The sequence below is a fragment of the Phyllobates terribilis genome, unplaced genomic scaffold, assembly GCF_046119375.1.
Source record: "Phyllobates terribilis strain yellow unplaced genomic scaffold, ASM4611937v1 Scaffold_11__3_contigs__length_659146591, whole genome shotgun sequence".
NCBI lineage: Eukaryota > Metazoa > Chordata > Amphibia > Anura > Dendrobatidae > Phyllobates > Phyllobates terribilis.
The window spans coordinates 592292490-592313355 of NW_027362771.1; the positions used below are offsets into that span (position 1 = coordinate 592292490).

The following is a 20866-nucleotide window of genomic DNA, read 5'->3' on the forward strand; positions in this document are numbered from 1 at the left end:
ACAATATAAAACAAACAGATGCTAAAAAGTTTTGAAAATCAAATTTTTCACCAAAAATTTAATTTGAGGTGAATTTATTTGCGGCAAATCTCAAATTATCCAGTTGCCTTGGAAAGATGTATAGAACATTTTGCCCCTGAATACTGTATACAATCTGTTATAATGTTAATATAGTGTCTTAGGGGAAGGCGAGAGAGGAGAGAGTGAGAAAGTGAGAAAGGGAGGGAAGGAGGATTGGAGGGAAAGATAGAGACAGAGAATTTGTTACACTCTTACGCTTTTACCCTTTGTTACATTCTTACCCCGTAATTTTCATTGGCACCATATAACAATATTCCCTCTCCAGGTAAGACTGCTGAAAGTTTTTGTGTGGAAAAATTAGCTAGTCACTGGGGGAAGGGGGAAAAGGTAATTTGAATTTCTGAGTGGCAGGGTGGCTTAGAGGTGTGTCATCCGTTACTTAGACTTGAATCCCTCTCAAAATTCATTCTGCTAGCAGTACCCTTGACTTGCTACAGTCTACAACACAAATAGCTTAAACATTTCCCAACTTCCCCAAAAAACATGTTATTTTCCTCAATCTAGTAATCTCAAGCCATTTCTCTAAAGATATGTTGAATCAAGATCAAAGCTAAGGAAGGATACATCTGTTCATGTTATGAGCTTCAGGAAAAATTTTGGACCTAGTCCCCCCCACAAGAACGTTGCCCAAGTAGTCTTGCTAGGGTTTATAAAGATGCATGTTTGTCCTTTTAAAAAAAATACAAAATAAATTTTAAATAACTCCCTGAAAATAAAGCTATATGATAATTTTCTATATATAATATTATACCAAAAATGGTTGTATAAATAAGGCCATACAGTTAACAGAAAACAACTAATATACTGCTACTAAATAAAGTCCACTGTAAAAAATCCAATAACACTAGAAATGTCACTATACAAGGTCCAAATAAGACCCACGATACAATGATCATATTTGACCTGCATAGACAGCAGAGACTGATGAATATCACTTTACTGCTGCGGAATAAGATCTAAAGACAAATATTACCATCAGTGACCATATAGATATAGATACCAGTGCTACACAGGTGGTCTACATATCTATCAAGTCCATATTTCATAAATCCAGTGATTCACAGGTGACATTTTCTCTGATTGAAGACATTATTTTTCATTTTCTTCTTCATATGGTCCAGACTGTCATGATGACTTCTTCCATCTATGACTCATCTACGCAGAATGCAACACTGAAGCATCTTTCGCTCATCATTCTTCCAGCACCCTTCTTACTTTTCCCTCACTTGTAGACAAACACCATAGTGCCATAAAGCCCCCTGGTGCCCTATATTGTAATTGTATCCTGTTTTTGTGTCCCACACAACATTCCTGAAAATAAAATTCTCACATGTGCCCCCACACAATAGTAATATCTCCCTTTGTGACCTCAATGTAATAATGACCCTTTTGTAGCACCCTATACAGTAGTAATGCCTCTTTTTCTGGCCTCATAACATCCCTCTTTGTGCATCCATATAGTAAACGAGCCTCCATTATTTCCTACTAATTAGTAAAAATGTCCAACTTGTGTTCTCATACAGTAGCAGCATCCCCTTTATGCCTTTCATTCATGTATGTGTCCCCATGCATACATACATAGCAACATCTCCTTTTGTGCCCCCATACAGTAGTAATGTCCCCATTTTTAAGCATGGAAAGAAAGGTTAGTAATAGTAACCCAAAGCAGTAGTCCTATTTTTAAAATCTCTTCCATTAATAAAACCTCTACAAAGTAGTCATCATGGCAAATTATCCCTCCGTTAATAGTGCCCCCATAAAGTAATTCCTATTTTACTTCCACCTTCTATAGCTAAAGCCCACAAACAGTAGTTCTCTCTTTAATTTCCCCATCCATTAATAGTGCTCATATTAGTTCCCTCCTCCATTCATAGAGCCCCCACACAGTAGTCCTCGTATTAATTACATCCTCCATTCATAGTGCCCCCACACAGTAGTCCTCATATTAATTCCCTCCTCCATTCATAGAGCCCCCACACACTGGTCCTAATAATTATTACCTCCTTCATTAACACTGCTTCCACACAGTAGTCCTCATATTAATTCCCTCCTCCATTCATAGTGCCCCCACACACTGGTCCTAATAATTATTACCTCCTTCATTAACACTGCTTCCACACAGTAGTCCTCATATTAATTCCCTCCTCCATTCATAGCGCCTCCTCACAGTGGTCCTAATAACTATTACCTCCTTCATTAACACTGCTTCTACACAGTAGTCCTCATATTAATTCCCTCCTCCATTCATAGAGCCCCCACACAGTAGTCCTCATATTAATTACGTCCTCCATTCATACTGCCCCCACGCAGTAGTCCTCATATCAATTCCCTGCTCCATTCATAGTGCCCCCACACAGAAGTCCACATATTAATTCCCAACTCCATTCATAGTGCCCTCACACAGTATTCCTCATATGGGGTTAGGGTTCTGGGTTAAGTTTTGGTACCCAAACCGAACTTTGGACTACAGTTCGTCCGAACCCGACAAACTCGAACATGCACGGGTCCACTCATCCCTAGTCCTCATATTAATTGCCCCCTTCATTAATAGTTCCCCCACACAGATTCCTCCTATTAATTACTCTCTTCATTAATGGTGCCCCCACACAGAAGTACTTATATTAAAAAAAAACTTTATCAATAGTGGCCCTACATAGTAGTCCTCATTTTAACTCTCTTGTCTATTGATAGTGCCGTGAAACACTAGAGGTTCTCATATTAATTCCTTCTTCCATTAATAGTGACCCCACTCAGTGGTTCTTATTTTAATTCCCACCTCTATTATTAGTGCCCTCATACAGAAGTCCTGATGTTGATTTCTTCCCCCATTAATAGTGCCCCCACACAGAAGTTATCATGTTATTTCCCTCATCCATTAAAAGTGCCCTACAAAGACGTCCTCGTGTTGATTTCCCACCATTAATAGTACCGCCACACAGAAGTTCTCATATTAATTTTCTCTTCCATTAATAATTTTCCCACACAGAAGTCCTCATATTAATTGGACACTTCATTAATAGTACGCCCACACAGTAGTCATCAAATCAACTGCCCCATTCATTAATAGTTCCCCTAAACAATAGTCTGTATATTAATTTCCTCCTCAATTAATAGTGACCCCACACAGAAGAGTTCATATTTATTCTGTCCCTAATTAATGGTGTCCCGCATTATAGTCTGCCTCATATTACGTAACCTTATGATTAATAGTGCCCCCATGCAGTGGTCTTTATGTTAATTCTCCCCTTTACTAAAAGTGCCCCAACACAGTAGTCTAATTTATCAGTCCTTCCATATCAATGCCCTCTTTGTACTAAAAGGAAACAAACCCTATATCTCAACTGTCACAACATGCTGAATATTCTTCCAACCTTAGCCCATCAGAGCTAGTGCAAAGCAATAAGATGCTCTTGTCCTCTGCTCCAGATCTTTGATAGGTCAACGGATCCTAAACGAATTAATGAGAGATGGAAGTAATGGCTTTCTGTTCCACCATAGTTTAAATTTCATTTGCGTTCCAATGATGCAGATGCAGTTGAAAACAATGTTGGCCACCAGTGGCTCCCTCCTTTCTTCTGGACGATCACAGTCCAGGCACACATCAATTATCCCTCAACTTAGCAGTCAAGATTTAGAGTATCTCATATTTTCTGCATTTTGGACCAGTGCTACTAATTTAGGACAGTCCCAATGATTCAGGGACAGTTACCAGGTGTCAGGTGTCAGTCTTGTGCTGGATTTGAAATGGGTCCAGATGCTTCTGTGGTCTCCCATTTCAGTCCAGCCAGGGCTGATGCTGCTCAGCATTGCTGCCAGCCCCAACGCCTAGCTGTTCCACGAGCCGTGCAGATTGTCTCCCAGACATTTGTGCCTAGCAGTGTTAAGCATAGGCTGCAGAGGGAGACAGGGCTTGTGGAGTCTAAGTCCAGGATTTGCCACACTGAGCATGTCCGTGACCTGACAGATCATGATTGGTGGGTTGGCACCCACCTGACTCGGTGACCTGGCACCGCCTGATTGGTCCACGGGTAACGTCAACAATGGCGCGTCGCTGGGCAGGGCTTAGTCTTTAAAAGGCCCGCCCACAAACATGGCGGCGTGCTCAGATCATTTGAGCTGGTTGTTTGTGGTGTGCACGCTTATACTCTTGCTTTATTCAGGCAGGTAGCTTGAGCCATATAAAGCGGGTCTGCTCAGTCCGGTAGCTCGCCGGCTGAGTGCACGAATACCCGGCGGGAATCAGACCCACATACTAGCGCCTTCTCTTATAGCGTAGCTCCTGTATCGAAGACAGGGCTACATGTCTCCCTGCGGTTCTTGGAGATTGTGTGAACCGCTTTAGCGCCATTCCCCATAGCGTAGCGCCTGTATCAAAGACAAGGCTACTGCTGCTCCCACGGTCGCACGTCTCCCTGCAGTTCTTGGAGATTGTGCGAACAGTCATACCCTTCCGTGTGCATTAACACGAAGGGTTAAGATTGTGTTAGGTGCATCGCCGGTCGCTCTCCCTCCGTGCAGTTAACGGAGATAGAGCATACCGCTTTACCTGGTCTGGTGTGCTGTTAACACGGACGGGTTATCAGTTTAGTTGTCACTTTCCTTTCCACCCGGAAAGTGTTCGGCAGCAGTCCATTAGGCTTCATTGCGGACCCGGGGTCGGTTGCGTTCCATTAAATAAAGTTGTCTGCAACCGCCCTCCTAACACCGGGCATATAAATGGTGCCACAAAAAGGCAGCCAGAAACATTTATATGATACTAGCTATTGAACCTTTTCTACACACCGGGTGGCAAGCATTTTTATTGCTATATGGTTTCCCATCCTGTTATGTGCTGCCCCCATCCTGTGCCCCCATCCTGTTATGTGCTGTCCCCATCATGTTATGTGCTCCCATCATCCTGTTATGCGCTCCCACTCTCCTGTTATTTGTGCTGCCCACTATCCTGGTATTTGTGCTGCCCACCGTCCTGGTATTTGTGCTGCCCCCATCCTGATATTTTTGCGCCCACCATCCTGGTATTTGTGCTGCCCCCATCATAGTATTTGTGCTGCCCCCATCCTGCGCTCCCATCCAATTACGTGCTGCCCCTATCTTGTGCCCCCATCCTGCTTCCCAATCCTTTTATGTGCTCCCTCATCCCGCTTCCCAATCCTGTTATGTGTGACCCATCCCGTTATCTGTGCCACCCCATCCTGCTTCCCAATCCCCAATCCCGCTTCCCATCCAGTTATGTGCACCCCCATCAACTCCCCCATCCCTTTATGTACGCCCCCATCCTGTTATGTGCTGCCCCATCCCATTATGCGCTTGCCCCCATCCGGGGTCCCCATCCTGTTATGTGCTACCCCCATCCATACAAAAAAAAAATACACTCCTACTCACCTTTTACCTTCTCCCTTGCAGCGCGTCCTCGATCTCCGGCAAGTCTGGAGGAGTGTGGCACTGGAGTTCGCGCCTGCACATTGCGCGATCTCCGGCGCCATTTTGTTGAAGACAAATTTGCACACTTGCCGGAGAGCTAGGTATGTAGCCTAAAGGTGCCAGAGATAGTGGTATGTGGTGGGCGCTTCCACATACCGCGATCTTCGGCACCACAGTCCTTCACCCCGGCCTCGTCCTCCCCCTTCTCACCTGTAACGGCAGATGTTTTCTTCTGTCTGGAGTCAGACTGCACAGGCGCGTCGCACCTGCGCATTCTATAGAGGCTTCGGACAGAGGGACGCATCTACGGTTATATTATAGATATGCTTGATGTTGTGTCAACACAGCTGCATCTGTTACTAATATAAATAATAAAAATATGATAAAATACAAAAATTAGTAACATTAGTAATTATTAAACGTGGTTAGCACCTATTCAGAAGGACGGGAAGTTCTGAGTGCTCCAGGATTGTCAGGCAATTTCATGCACAAATGTGATCACCTTTTCTGTTCAAAGGGTTGACTCAGGAATCCCGTTCTCGTGATCAGTGATGGTTCCTGTGATAAGACGCCCAATGAAGAGTTAATTTTTACCTCTTATAGATCATTGATTAAAGAAAATAATAGAAAAAAATCTAATACGTGGAAAAAAAAAGAAGAAAATGTCCTTGTCACAAAAAAGAACACAAACTGACGTCCAGCATATCTTATTTCATGATTAAGGGCAAAGCTTACAAGGATAGTAGATCTCCATGATTGAATGTTCAGCTAATCTCTGTTTTTACCAAAGTCCATTAGGACCTGGACATGAAAGCAGCGGCTTATCCTATTTTATATATTTGTACCAGGGCAAAAATCCTCAGAATAATTAAAAATAATAAAATAATTCATTATTATTCATCACTTCTGCTCTTGTTTAATTGTTGCTCCTGTTATTTACTCCTGTATCCTAAGATGGTCTACCGCAGTCATAAACCCGTCTAGACAAAACACTAGGTACGAATATTGGCATGAAGCCCAATCAATGTTGAAACAGAAGTAACAAGGAATTAAAAAGTGAATATTATTTATTGTATTATTTTAAAGAATTCTTAAAGATTATTTATTACTTTTGTAGAGGATTGACTTTTTATTCCTTTATTTGACTTAGAAGTTGCTATAAAAATGGAGGATATATTTTACCAGTGAACAAGTTACAGTGGGTACAGAAAGTATTCAGACCCCTTTAAATTTTTCACTCTTTGTTTCATTGCAGCCATTTGGTAAATTATAAAAAGTTAATTTTTTCTCTCATTAAAGTACACTCTGCACCCCATCTTGACTGGATAAAAACAGAAATGTAGAAATGTTTGCAAATTTATTAAAAAAGAAAAACTGAAATATCACATGGTCATAAGTATTCAGACCCTTTTCTCAGACATTCATATTTAAGTCACATGCTGTCCATTTCCTTGTGATCCTCCTTGAGGTGGTTCCACTCCTTCATTGGAGTCCAGTTGTGTTTAATTAAACTGATAGGACTTGGTTTGGAAAGGCACACACCTGTCTATATAAGACCCCACAGCTCACAGTGCATGTCAGACTAAATGAGAATCATGAGCTCAAAGGAACTGCCCAAGGAGCTCAGAGACAGAATTGTGGCAAGGCACAGATCTGGCCAAGGTTACAAAAGGATTTCTGCATTTCTCAAGGTTCCTAAGAGCACAGACTCCATAATCCATAAATGGAAGAAGTTTGGGACCACCAGACGTCTTCCTAGACCTGGCTGTCCAGCCAAACTGAACAATCATGGGAGAAGAGCCTTGGTGAGAGAGGTAAAGAAGAACCACAAGATCACTGTGGCTAAGCTCCAGAGATGCAGTATGGAGATGGGAGAAAGTTCCACAAAGTCAACTATCACTGCAGCCCTCCACCAGTCGGGCCTTTATGGCAGAGTGGCCCAACGGAAGCCTCTCCTCAGTGTTAGACATATAAAAGCCCACATAGAGTTTGCTCAAAAACACATGAAGGACTCCCAGACTATGAGAAATAAGATTCTCTGGTCTGATGAGACGAAAATAGAACTTTTTGGTTATAATTCTAAAAGGTATGTGTGGAGAAAACCAGGCACTGCTTATCACCTGTCCAATACAATCCCAACAGTGAAACATGGTGGTGGCAGCATCATGCTATGGGGGTGTTTTTCAGCTGCAGGGACAGGAGGACTGGTTGCAATTAAAGGGAACATGAATGCGGCCAAGTACAGAGATATCCTTGATGAAAACCTCTTCCAGAGTGCTTTGGACCTCAGACGACTTGGCCGAAGGTTCACCTTCCAAGACAATGACCTTAAGCACACAGCTAAAATAACAAAGGAGTGGCTTCAGAACGACTCTGTGACCATTCTTGACTGGCCCAGCCACAACCCTGACCTAAACCCAATTGAGCATCTCTGGAGAGACCCGAAAATGGCTGTCCACCAACGTTCACCATCCAACCTGACGGAACTGAAGAGGATCTGCAAGGAAGAATGGCAGAGGATCCCCAAATCCAGGTGTGAAAAACTTGTTGCATCATTCCCAAGAAGACTCATGGCTGTACTAGCTCAAAAGGGGGCTTCTACTCAATACTGAGAAAAGAGTCTGAATACTTATGACAATGTGATATTTCAGTTTTTATTTTTTAATAAATTTGCAAAAATTTCTACATTTCTGTTTTTATTTCAATCAAGATGGGGTGCAGAGTGTACTTTAATGAGAGAAAAAATTAACTTTTTAGAATTTACCAAATGGCTGCAATGAAACAAAGAGTGAAAAATTTATAGGGGTCTGAATACTTTCCGTACCAACTGTATATTCTTTTATTTATGTCTGAATTTGTTAAAACTGACATTTTCAATAGACAACATAAAATAACTAAATATAACACAACAAATGAATACTCCAATACTACTACTTTACAATTGATATTATTTCTCCACAGTATTAGGAAAAAACAACCCACAGTCTGGAGAAATGTCCATACAAAGAATCAATGCTGGAAAATTCACTGACTCTCAACAGGATGCAGTGCAGAACCAAAAACATCCTATAAGGCAGGAAAGTATGGTTTTGGAGGAGAGAAAGGTTACCTACACTGAGCAAGAAAAATCAAAAATGAAGAAAAACGTAGAAATGCTTGAAGAAATTGATCAAGAGGTTTTCTCAGTGCAATCTTCAGAAACTGCCAAATCTCTCACAATCTCTCGAGAAGATGCAATGCAAAACCAAAATCATCCTAAAAGGCTGAATACTATGGTGGTGGATGAGAGAATTATAAACTACAATGATCAGAAAAAATCTAAAATGAAGAAAAACATTGAAATGTTTGAAGATGTTGAAGAAAAAGACACTCCGGTGCAACCTCCACAAAGCTCCAAAACTCCTAAAGGATTCAATGATGGACTTATACCACCCAAAAAATCAGGAGACAACCCGACTTCTACTGTGCAACCAAAGCCTGTTATAGCCACTACTAAGCCACCATGTAAGTATCTTATTGATATTTATCAAATGCTCTTCATTTGGTGGAAATTTTTTAGGTGCATTTAAAGTTCTAGGTAAAACTCAGATAGACTCACAGAACAGTCTAAACTGTTCATAGCATGAACTCAACCTGGTGTTATAAAACATTACTGGTCTATGTTGGTCTTCTTCCCCTTTACAGTTGGTGTAATGTTTGTGGTTGCTTATCCATAACATCTCACTTTTAGGCCACATTCAACCAGGAGTGGGTGAAAAATGCAGAATTGACGACAAGTTTCTATTATATTTTTCTTTTGATAGTTCCACTCCTGATTTTGGCTTACAACACTGATGTAAAATACTGACCAAATGCTGAATGTGGCTTAGGAGTGCAGACAGCTTGTTATTTCTGCATATGGTCGATATTTAAAGAGTGCCTGACAGTTAATACCTCCATTCAGATACGGCCCTCTAGGGTGCTCTATGTTAAATAGCAATATAATAAAGTATCTCTCCAAGTGTTTCATAAAAAATTGTGTTGTATGACATACATAAAATTGTGTTTATCAGATGCTCTTCAGTAGCGGCCATTTTTTGGTACATTTCTACTGTTATGCAGGACTCTGATGGACCCAAAGCAAAGCCTAAACTGTTCATAGCATGACTTCAACCAGGAGCTAGAAACATTAATTTTCTGTATTAGCCTCATAGATCCAAAGTGTTGGTGTATAGTTTTTTGGTTGCTGTTCCATCACATCCCATAGCCCCAGCTAAGGCTTTACAGCCACCCTAGGCACTGAATAACTAGCATGCAGTTAGAAGTAGGCCATTGGCCACAGATGTTTGATTGGATTGAAGTCTGGAGAATTTGGAGACTAAGTTAAAACTTTAAAGTTTTTGCCAATATTTGGACATTCCGTTTTGATACAAGGTCTTCCAGGCTTTGGATTCACCCTTATTAGCCAATTGTAAGAAGCTTTATAGAGTAGATCTTGCTCTGAAGGAGCCTACATATTCATACTTTACATACAAATGGTGATATATTCCATTTTATCTGCGGAGGTGATCCCGTAACTTGTGAGTTACAGAAACAGTATTACATACAGTGATGAATAATAGTGCAAAAACGTGACTAAATAATCTGTCCATTGCAGTGTCCTACATAAACTGAATATCAAAGAGGTTGCCCAGACTATAAAAATAATAATAAAAAAACTCACCAATTTGTTTGAGCCTGGAAAGCCTCTTTAGTGCCTTTTTGAGGTTACTGAAGAACTCGAAGAAATATATTAGCAGAGAGTAATAATATTCTTTCATATATGTCTACATTTTCCAAATTAACAATAGAGACCATATTTTAACAAAAAAGTTCAACTCACAATAAAAAATAAAGTATTACAAAAATAATATATAAATTCCTACTGACTTCATTCATTTCTCCACAGTATTAGGAAAAAGCAATCCAAAGTCTGGAGAACTGTCCATACCAAAAACCAATGATGGAAATGTCACAGTGACTCGAAAAGATGCAGTGCACAAACAAAAACATCCTGAAGGGTTGATGGGGAACGCCGCGGTTCAATCTCCAGAAACTGCAAAACTTGTAAAGGGTTCACCATCAAAAGGATCAGGAAAAATCCCAACTTCTACTGTTAAACCAAAGCCCACTGCAACTACTACCAAGCCACCACGTAAGTGCCTTATTGATATTTGTCAGATGTTCTTCAGCAGTTGCCATTGCTAGCTGCATTTCTACTACCATGCAGGACTCAGATGGACCCAAACAAAAACCTAATCTTTTTAATAACATGGATTCAGTCTGAAGCTTGAAACATTACCGGTTTATGTTGGTCCATGTATGAAGGAATACAAAGAGAAATAGGGTAGGAAATTTTTTTATGGCGCAATACAGCAATTAAAACATACTAGTATAACAAAGCACACATGATCCTATAATCAAATTATATATACTACAACCAAATTCTGGTACAGACACATAGGAGGGGGAATGCATGGGAAAAATACCTGCAAAATAAATTGCAACTACAAAAAGTAAATATTAAATACTATGCAAATGTAAGTATATGTCTCAAATTTGAAAAGATGTAGAGATTTACTATGCAATGTTGCATAATATAGCAATAGCACTGCAGGAGATACTAAACTGAGAAGAGAAAAAAAATGCAACAAAAATTGTGGTACAAAAAAAATATTTATATATCAATAAATGAGAGAACCAACCCTCTAAGCTGTTTCTGTAGCCCATCCCTCCAGTGGTCAGAGCCTGGATAGAGTAATTCCTATATCAGCCTATGACATACTGAGATGTAAATAACCCTTTAAAGTGGTTCTCCAAGAATGTAATATAATATCCGAGCCACATAATTCAAACAGCAGCCTGTCCTAGACACATGTCAGGATGGGCTGAAGTCTGAAGAAAATCAGCTCCCGAGACCTTTGTCTCAACTTTCAGAAGACCAGTACTGTAAGCACATTTATCAGAGCTGCCAGAGAAGTATGAAACAGGAGAAGAAATGTATCCTCTCCTCAGCTGACTGAGCAGTGAGGAGTGATGCTAGAGAAAGAAATGTTTTATGCTTAGTCAGCCTAGTAGAAGATTTATTTCTTTTGATGCTACAGCCCTTCTCCTTGTCTCATGGAGGTATGTGTGCTTATGTTATAGCTCCTCTGTCAGTTGAGACACAGGTTTAGGGAGCTGTGTCTCTTCAGACTGCAGAAAATCTTGACAGGTGACTAGGACAGGCTGCTGTTAGAGTTACGTGACAGGAGACATTTTAAGACATTCTTTGAGGACCCCTTTAAGGTCTCTTTCACAGTCTCCAATTGCCATTAAGATTTACTTATTTTTGAGCAATTGTTATAGAAAATTGGTCACTGTAAACAAAGGGGGTAATTCAACGTAAAACTATAATTTATCATTGACTCTGATCCTGAAAACATAATTTATACAGTAACTAAATACCATATAGTTTAACAAAATAAAATATACAATAACCAAATATTATCATAATACAGTGACAAATACCATTATACAATACTGCTGCAAAATAACACAAAGGGATATAGAAGGCAATATTTAAATATTTAAATATTTGCAATATAAATACTGCCCTCCTATATACTCAATATATAATTAAGCATCATAAAAAATAATGAATCTGCTTTGTAAAGGTAATAATCTCGTCTATGCATAGATACTATAACTTAGTCCATCTCTAAAAAACTATAAATACAGTTACCATATGCAATAATAAATAATACAATCTTAAAGTGAAGGAAAATTCTACTTACTGAAACGACTGACAAATACAGAAATAAAGAGGTTGTCCAAACACTAAAAAATTTTACAAAATAAACAAAAAACTTGGATATTTTACATTGTAACTCCTGTTCTGAATTACATAGAGGTTAATAGAAAAATCCTTAGCAGTGAGGAGAGTATATTTATTTATATGTCTAAATCTGCCAAAATCACCATAAGCGCCATACGTCAAACAGAACAAAAATGCTCCACATCCTCCTAATAACTTTATTAATAACCCTGTTTCTTCACATTATTAGAAAAAAACAAGCCGCTGTCTGTAGAGAAATCAATACAAAGAACCGATGCGGGAAACGTCGCCAGCTCCCAAGAAGAGGTAGTGCGAAACCAAAATCACTTTGAAAGGTCAACCTCTATGGTTTTAGATGAAAAAAATGTTAACTATAAAGATCAGAAAAAAACTAGAAAAAAGAGGAACATAGAAATGTTTGAAGATGTTGATCAAGACAAAACACCGGTGCAGTCTCCAGAAAGTGCACATACTTCAAAAGGGTCCATCAATGGATTGACACCACCAAAAGAGTCTGGAGACAAAGCAAAGCCCAGCGCAGCCAAAGCCAGGCCATCACGTAAGTGTTTTATTGATATTTACCAGATAATCTTCGGAAGTGGTGATTTTTAGACGTGTTTCCACTGCTAGGTAGAAATCTGATAGAGCCACAGAAAAGTCTATAGCATGGATGAAACCGAGTGCAAGACTACTGGTCTACTGGTGTGGCCTCATTTCACCACACGGTGCATAGTTTTTGATTGCTGTTGTACCATGGATTTGTACTGCTATATAGGACTATAGGCTTAAACTGTTCATAGCTTGGACTCAACCAGGTGATAGAAGCAATAACAGTCTATGATGGCTTCACTGCTCCACACAGTTGGTGCACAGTTTTTGAATGATGTTCCACCATATTCCACTTTAATAGTCCACTAAGATCATTACTTCTACACATGGGTCATGCGATTGAGGAAAACAATCTACACAGTATTACACCAGTATAAATAGTGTAACCCACATATATCAAGGAGGCAGTGTTATATCTGCTAAACCTTTCTAGGTTTAGGTGCAAAGGAATAAATATGGCTGTGACTAGAGGTGCTCGATCAGATTGGGATCTGGGAAATTTGGAAGCCAAATCAAAACCTTCAAGAACCTTCATGTTCTTCAAACCATTCTGGGACAATTTTGGACATTCAGTGTTAATACAGAAACTTCCAGTATTTGGGACTCACCCTGATTATTCAGCAGCAAGATCTTACATAGTCATACTTTGCAAAGGAATGGGTAACGTCTCAATTTACCTGCAAGCTGGAAAGTTACAAAAACATTGTAGTTAATTCTCTCTTGGTTGTTTGTGTAGCCCCAGCTCTAGTGGTCAAAACCTGGATGGAGATATGACAGGCTGAGAGGGGTAAAACCCTTTAAGTTCCCATTTGTACTCTCAAAAAATTGGTCATTGTTAACAAAGGTGGTAAGTTACCATAATACTATATTATACCATCAACTCTGAAGCTGAAAAAATAATGTTTAATGGTGGCGTGATTAATAAATGTTAATAGCACTCAGTAACATTCGCACACCGCATTGGTGTCTAACGCAAAGCTAGATATCGAAGGTTCAGTGCTGAGGACTATGCTCCACCAAGACCCATATTTTATGGTAAAAACAAGAGCACTCTATGGTACCAGAAATTAAAGTCTGTATATATAATAATATATACAGTAACTAAGAAATACCGCTATAGAATGACTAAATAATAACGCAATACAGTAACCAGTACTGATATTAAATAACACTGCAGGGTAACAGAGGGCACTATACTGTACCAGAAACTAACATCTGTATATATAGATTAACCAAATTATATATACAATAACTAAGTAATATTGCTATACAATGACTAAATAATACTGCAATACAGTGACTAGTACTCTATAGATAATTGTGCTACACAGGCAGAGGCTGATTCATCATTCTCTCATTCATTAATTCACTTTTACTCATTCTCTATAGACTCCTAATGGTAATGAATTTATCTATGATTATAATCTATTTTCTGTACAGTATTAGAAAAAAACAAGTCAAGCTCCGAAATGCTGTCCATACTTCCCGTATGTCTAATTGCTATCGTTTTGGATGAAAAAATTGTTAACTTCAATCATCAGAAAAAAACGGGTATAAAGATGGATATAGGAATGTTTGAAGACGTTGAACAAGAGGATACTCCTGTGCAACCTCCAGACAGAACCAAATTTCTAAAAGGATCTACAGCTAAACCAAAGCCTGGTGCAGCCAATAATAAGCCACCATGTAAGTGCCTTAATGATATATTATCAGACTCTCATCGATAGTGGTCATTTTTAGCTATAATTCTACTAATCCTAGAAAAGCCTAAACTGTTCTTAGCAAAGATTCAACCAGGAGCTAGAAACATCATTGGTTGCTGTATGCCTCAATGTTAGCCTCAACATTGGCCTCTTTGCTCCACACAGTTGGTGTTTAGTCTTTGGTTGAGATCAGGAGAATTTGGTTACCAAGTCAAAATCTTTAAGTTTTTGTCCTGTTCCTTAACCATTCTTTGACAATTTTGGGGCATGCTTTGTTCTTATATAATGTTATGCTCTTTTTTAACCAGTGATGAGAAGTTTCAAAGAGTAGATCTTTTTCTGGAGAATCCTACACATTTGTGTGTTATATAGAAATGTCGTTATGTCTTATTTTTTGTAGAGGTGATTTTGAAACTCGGGAATTACTGAAACATCTTGCTGTTCCATGGAGGATTAGTTCCTCCTATTCTTTTCTGTAGATCCACGTCCAGAGATCAGAGCCATGACTGGATAACATCACCATATTGAAATGTCATAAGGCAATGCAGATAATATAATGCCACTGAAAGAGTAAATATTTCCAAACTAATGGTGTCCATAAAGGAATCTGTTTTGAATAGTAATATAATTAAGTAGTTGGTAAAGTGTCCTATAGGAAAAGTCATCTAAAAACTTGTGTCATACCCATAGTGTCCTCAAAAGTGCCCAATATAAAATTATATCTATTGTGGGCTTTGGTGGAAAATAAAGGAAAGGATCTGGACAGTGTATACATAGATTTGTCTATCCCTAAGAAAAGAATAAATACAGTAACTATTGTAAATAATACAGCCATGCAATGATGAATAGTACCGCTAAAAAGTGAGTAAATATTCTGCCCACTGGAATGTCCTACAGAAACACAAAATTACAGATATTATCCAGTCTATATAGAATTGAAAAAAAACAACAAATTTTTTTAGTTATAATTTTTAAGCTCTAAAAGAATAATAATATATAAACATATGTTTATATATGTACAGTATATATGGATATATACTTGTGTGGTCAAAATTGTTGGTACCCCTCATTTAATGAAAGAAAAACCCACAATGGTCACAGAAATAACTTTAATCTGACAAAAGAAATAATAAATTAAAAGTCTGTGAAAGTGAATAAATGAAAGTGAGACATTGCTTTTCTGCTTCCACAGAATTTAAAAAAAAATTACACTCATTAAATAGTCCTGGACAGAAATGATGGTTCTTCTTAACTTAATATTTTGTTGAACAACCTTTTGAGGCAATCACTGCAATCAAACGATTCCTGTAGCTGTCAATGAGACTTCTGCACCTCTCGACAGGTTTTTTGGCCGACTCCTCATGAGCAAAGTGCTCCAGTTGTCTCGTGTTTGAAGGTTGCCTTTTCCAGACGCCATGTTTCAGCTCTTTCCAAAGATGCTCAATAGGATTTAGGTCAGGGCTCATAGAAGGCCACTAAAGAATAGTCCAATGTTTTCCTCTTAGCCATTCTATGGTGTTTTTAGATGTGTGTTTTGGGTCATTATCATGTTGGAAGACCCATGACCTACGACTGAGACCAAGCTTTCTGACACTGGGCAGCACATATCTCTCTAGAATCTCTTGATAGTCTTGAGATTTCACTGTTCCCTGCACAGATTCAAGACACCCTGTGCCAGATGCAACAAAGCAGCCCCAGAACATAACAGAGCCTCCTCCATGTTTCACAGTAGGGACAGTGTTCTTTTATTGATATGCTTCATTTTTCCATCTGTGAATATAGAGCTGATGTGCCTTGCCAAAAACTTCCATTTTTTGTCTCATCTGTCCATAGGACATTCTCCCAGAAGCTTTGTGGCTTGTCAACATGTAGATTGGCAAATTCCAATCTGTTTTTTTTATGATTTTTTTTTAACAATGGTGTTCTCATTGGTCATCTCCCATGAAGTCCACTTTGGATAAAACAACGACAGATGGTGCGATCTGACACTAATGTTCCTTGAGCTTGAAGTTCACCTTTAATCTCTTTAGAAGTTATCCTGGTCTCTTTTGTTACTATTCGTATTATCCGTCTCTTTGGTTTGTCATTAATTTTCCTTCTGCGGCCACGTCCAGGGAGGTTGGCTACAGTCCCATGGATCTTAAATTTCTGAATAATTTGTGCAACTGTAGTCACAGGAACATCAAGCTGCTTGGAGATGGTCTTATAACCTTTACCTTTAACATGCTTGTATATAATTTACTTTTTAATCTCCTGAGACAACTCTTTCCTTTGCTTCCTCTGGTTCATGTTGAGTGTTGTACACACCATGTCACCCAACATCACAGTGAGTATCTGTAGCCCTATATACAGGCCTACTGACTGATTACAAGATTGTAGACACCTGTGATGCTAATTAGTGGACATAACTTGATTAAACATGTCCCTTTTGTCACATTATTTTCAGGGGCACCATCATTTCTGTCCAGACCTATTTCATTTTAATTTATTATTACTTTTGTCAGATTCAAGTTATTTCTGTGACCATTGTGGGTTTTTTTTTCATTAAACGAGGGGTACCAACAATTTTGACCACATGTGTATATAATATATATGTCTTTATACATAAATATAAATAAAATCAGTTTGTATGCCTTATAAAGGCATACATGTCATTTTGAGGTTTCATAGGAGTTTATCGCGCCCCTTTTATGCTCTTTAATGCAAACACAGTCATATTATTGTCAAACTGACCCTAACATAGATGACAATGTGCATACGAATGGAAACCATTCTTCACTGCTGTGCTGTCACACACTGTTTGTACAGTTTCTACAGTATTTTAAGGCTTTCTCTACATATCTGAATAGCTATACTGTGATTGCTGACGTCCTCCCACTATCCAGACTCACCACAAAATGGCTGCTGCATTTCCGGCTGCTGCTTTTACATACTCTATGATAATCCTTCTAAATTGACTGTGTCAGACTATTTCATGTTATAGCTGAAAAGTATTATGGTGAAGCCCTTGGCCATGGGAATCTTATCTAGCTTATGCATTTTTAGTCAATGCGTAAAATGTAAGTCAGACATTTCAGGCGGTTCGCAAAAATTTTATGAAAAATTATTTGAATTCCCTGAATTTCTAAAAATTATAAATTCATTTTTGTAATTTGCATTTCCAATCAATTCACTCATCTTTAAAAAAAAGTTATCACACAATGTGTAAACTCCTTATTACTTTATTAATTTCTCAGCAGTGTTAAGAAAAAACAACCCAAAGTCAGGAGAGGTGTCCATACAAAGAACCAATGTTGGAAACAGCATAGCCTCTAGAAAAGATGCAGTGCAGATACATATACATCCTGAAAGGCAGGAGGCACCTCTTGTTTTGGACGAGAAAAATATTGCCTACATTGATCACAAAAAAACTAGAATGAAGAGGAACATAGAGATGTTTGAAGACATTGACCAAGACGATTCCCTGGTGAACTCTCCAGAAACTTCCAAAACTCCAAAAGCTTCCAGTTATAGATTTACGCTACCAAAAGACATCCCAACTTGTACTGTTAAAACAAAGTCTTCTAATGCCACCACCAAGCCATTGTGTAAGTGTCTTATTGATCTTTACCTGATAATCTTTGGTAGTAGTCAATTTTTAAGTACACTTCTAGTATTGAATAGGGTCTTGATGAACAAGAACAGCTTGTACTATTCAGAATAAGAATTTAACCAGAAACATTCAAACGGAGATATCAGAAACATGGATAACGATATAAGTTATCAATACTGTAATCTTGGACAATTCCTTTAAGATTTAATTCATAAAAAATATAGTTTATTGTAACCCTTAAAAATATATGACTATCTAAAGTGGTCTATAAAAATGTATGCCCAAAGTGTCCAATATAAAAAAAGTTTCCAAGTGTAATAGTGGTAAATTCTGAATATGTGCCTATCCTTGTTCCTATGGGTAGTCCATTGTTGTAGGATATTGCTGCAATGTCTGAGCAGCCTGCTGCAAAAATAATATTGGGGGCACAAATGTCATTAAACTGCGACAACACTAAGAACTGAGCAGAAGCCTCTGCACTGAATTACAGAGCAGGACACCAGGACATCGACTTCTACTGACTGAAACTGGTGGCTCTTCAAATGTTTTTGAGGTATGGTTGAGAATCATCTGACCTTCAAATTTATATGAATGAAGAAAAACAGTTCCTCATAAATTTAATTGACCTAAATATAAAATTAGATATGATTCAGTTTAGATAGGAACCAATTGACAGCTAGAGATTAGGCAAATTATGTTAAGGAGATAATTATTACACATTTCTGTTATGGGCCATCAGCAAAAGGAATTCATCCATTGGAAAATCCAATTTACATTCCACAAAGAAAAAATCTGGTGTCTGAACTTACATAGAGCTTATTAGGGTGGCTATATCTTATCACTGCAAAGGGTATGCATATTTTTTTTTCATTTGTATAATTTTTTGCCAAAATGACCATGGACCATAATTTGGACTAATGTATTTAATTGAGAGTATAAAGGTAAAATATAACAAAAATACTGGAAAAGCTTCTAATGAGTTATTCAATAACCTCATTTCTCCATAGTATTAGGAAAAAACAATCCACGCTCAGAACAGTTATCCTTACAAAGAAGCAGCTCTAGAGACGCCACCGCATGTCGAAATGAGGTAGTGCAGAACCAAGACCATCCTGAAAGGCAGACCATTAATATTATTGATGAGAGAAATGTTGACTACATTGACCAGAAAAAATCTAGAATGAAGAGGAGTGTAGAGATGTTTGAGGACATTGAACAAGATGATACCCTGATGCAGTCTTCAGAAACCTCCAAAACTCCAAAAGGACCTGGAAATACCCCAGCTTCTACTGCTAAACCAAAGCTCCCTGCAGCCACTAACAAGTCATCATGTAAGTGCCTTATTGATGCTGTATTTATCATAAGCTTTTCAGTGGTAATCATTTTTTGGTACGTTTATGTAGGGCTCTGATGGATCCACAAAAGATCCTAAACCTCTTACAGTATAGATTCAGCCAGGTACTAGTTACATTACTGGTCCACGTTATCCTCACAGTCGGTATTATGTTTTGGTGGCTGTTCCTCCACATCCCATTTATTGCAGAGAATTGGAGAATGGCCTGGTCATGAATTTGTTGACTTAACATGACCATGAGCACCACAGTCTGACTGTCATGTTCAATGGACAATAGAAAAAGAAAAGAAAATGTAACAAAAAAAAATTCATAAACTCCTAATGACTTTTTTTATTAATAACCTTATTTCTCCACAGTATTAAAAAAGAACGAGCCACAGTCAGGAGAGCTGACCATTGTAAGAATCGATGCTGGAAATGTCACAGTCTCTCAAAAGGGTGAAATGCAAAAACAAAAAAATCCTGAAAAGCAGTCCATTATGATTGTGGAGAACAGAAAAGTTACCCATAATGGAGAAGATCATAAAAAATCTAGAATAGTTAGGAACATAGAAATGTATGCGGGCATGTCTACAACCACGCTGCTTTTTGCAGAACCCACAGGATCTGGTGAAGGACCTGAAGACACCTGGACTTCTACTGTTGAGCCAGCGCCCACAACAATTTTCAGTTCACCATGTAAGTGCCATATAAATATTGATCACATGAAATTTTTTAAATATATTTGTAATTCGGGTTAGGATTCTCTTGGGGGTTCAGAACAGCTTGAACTGTTAATAACATGAATTCAACCAGGTAATGGAAACTTTGCTACTGTTTCCATGATAGCCTCTTTGCACCATACAGTAGACGTATAGGTTTTGGTTGCTGTACCACCACCTTCTAGTGTTTCTCCAAAACATTGAGACCTTTAGAATGCACCAAGCACATCTCAGACCTAATATGTTTTCCTTGGCTCAGTTTATGATGACCTAACATCTATCTTAGGATACGTCATCATATCTGATAAGCAGTGGTCCACCATACAGCACAATTTACAGAGCTGGAACACGACAACTCCATACTTTGTGTAATAGACATTTTCAAGAACTACAGCTCAACTCCAATTCATTTCAATAGGAACTAAGCTACAGTACTTGAGAAAAGCAAGTACAGAGTGTTCACAGTTTTGGTGCATTTCAAGCTATGATTGGATGATGTGCTAATAGCTTATCAATGGAGGTACTAGATGTGAGACAGCTTAGCCCTGGACAACTCCTTTAACTGACAAC

At 38.5% G+C, this 20866-nt stretch overlaps 1 protein-coding gene across 2 annotated transcripts in view; it reads left to right on the forward strand.

Moving 5' to 3' along the window:
• Positions 1-8494: 8494 nt before the first annotated feature.
• Positions 8495-20866, forward strand: part of LOC141167064 (uncharacterized) — a 36539-nt gene continuing 24167 nt past the window's right edge. For both annotated transcript variants that reach the window (XM_073654403.1, XM_073654404.1), the window contains exons 1-7: positions 8495-9006; positions 10430-10675; positions 12567-12896; positions 14387-14632; positions 17886-18236; positions 19249-19572; positions 19953-20273. In XM_073654403.1, coding sequence (XP_073510504.1) covers positions 8496-9006; positions 10430-10675; positions 12567-12896; positions 14387-14632; positions 17886-18236; positions 19249-19572; positions 19953-20273 — 2329 coding nt within the window. In that variant the 5' untranslated portion in view covers position 8495. The remainder of the gene's footprint in view (positions 9007-10429; positions 10676-12566; positions 12897-14386; positions 14633-17885; positions 18237-19248; positions 19573-19952; positions 20274-20866) is intronic.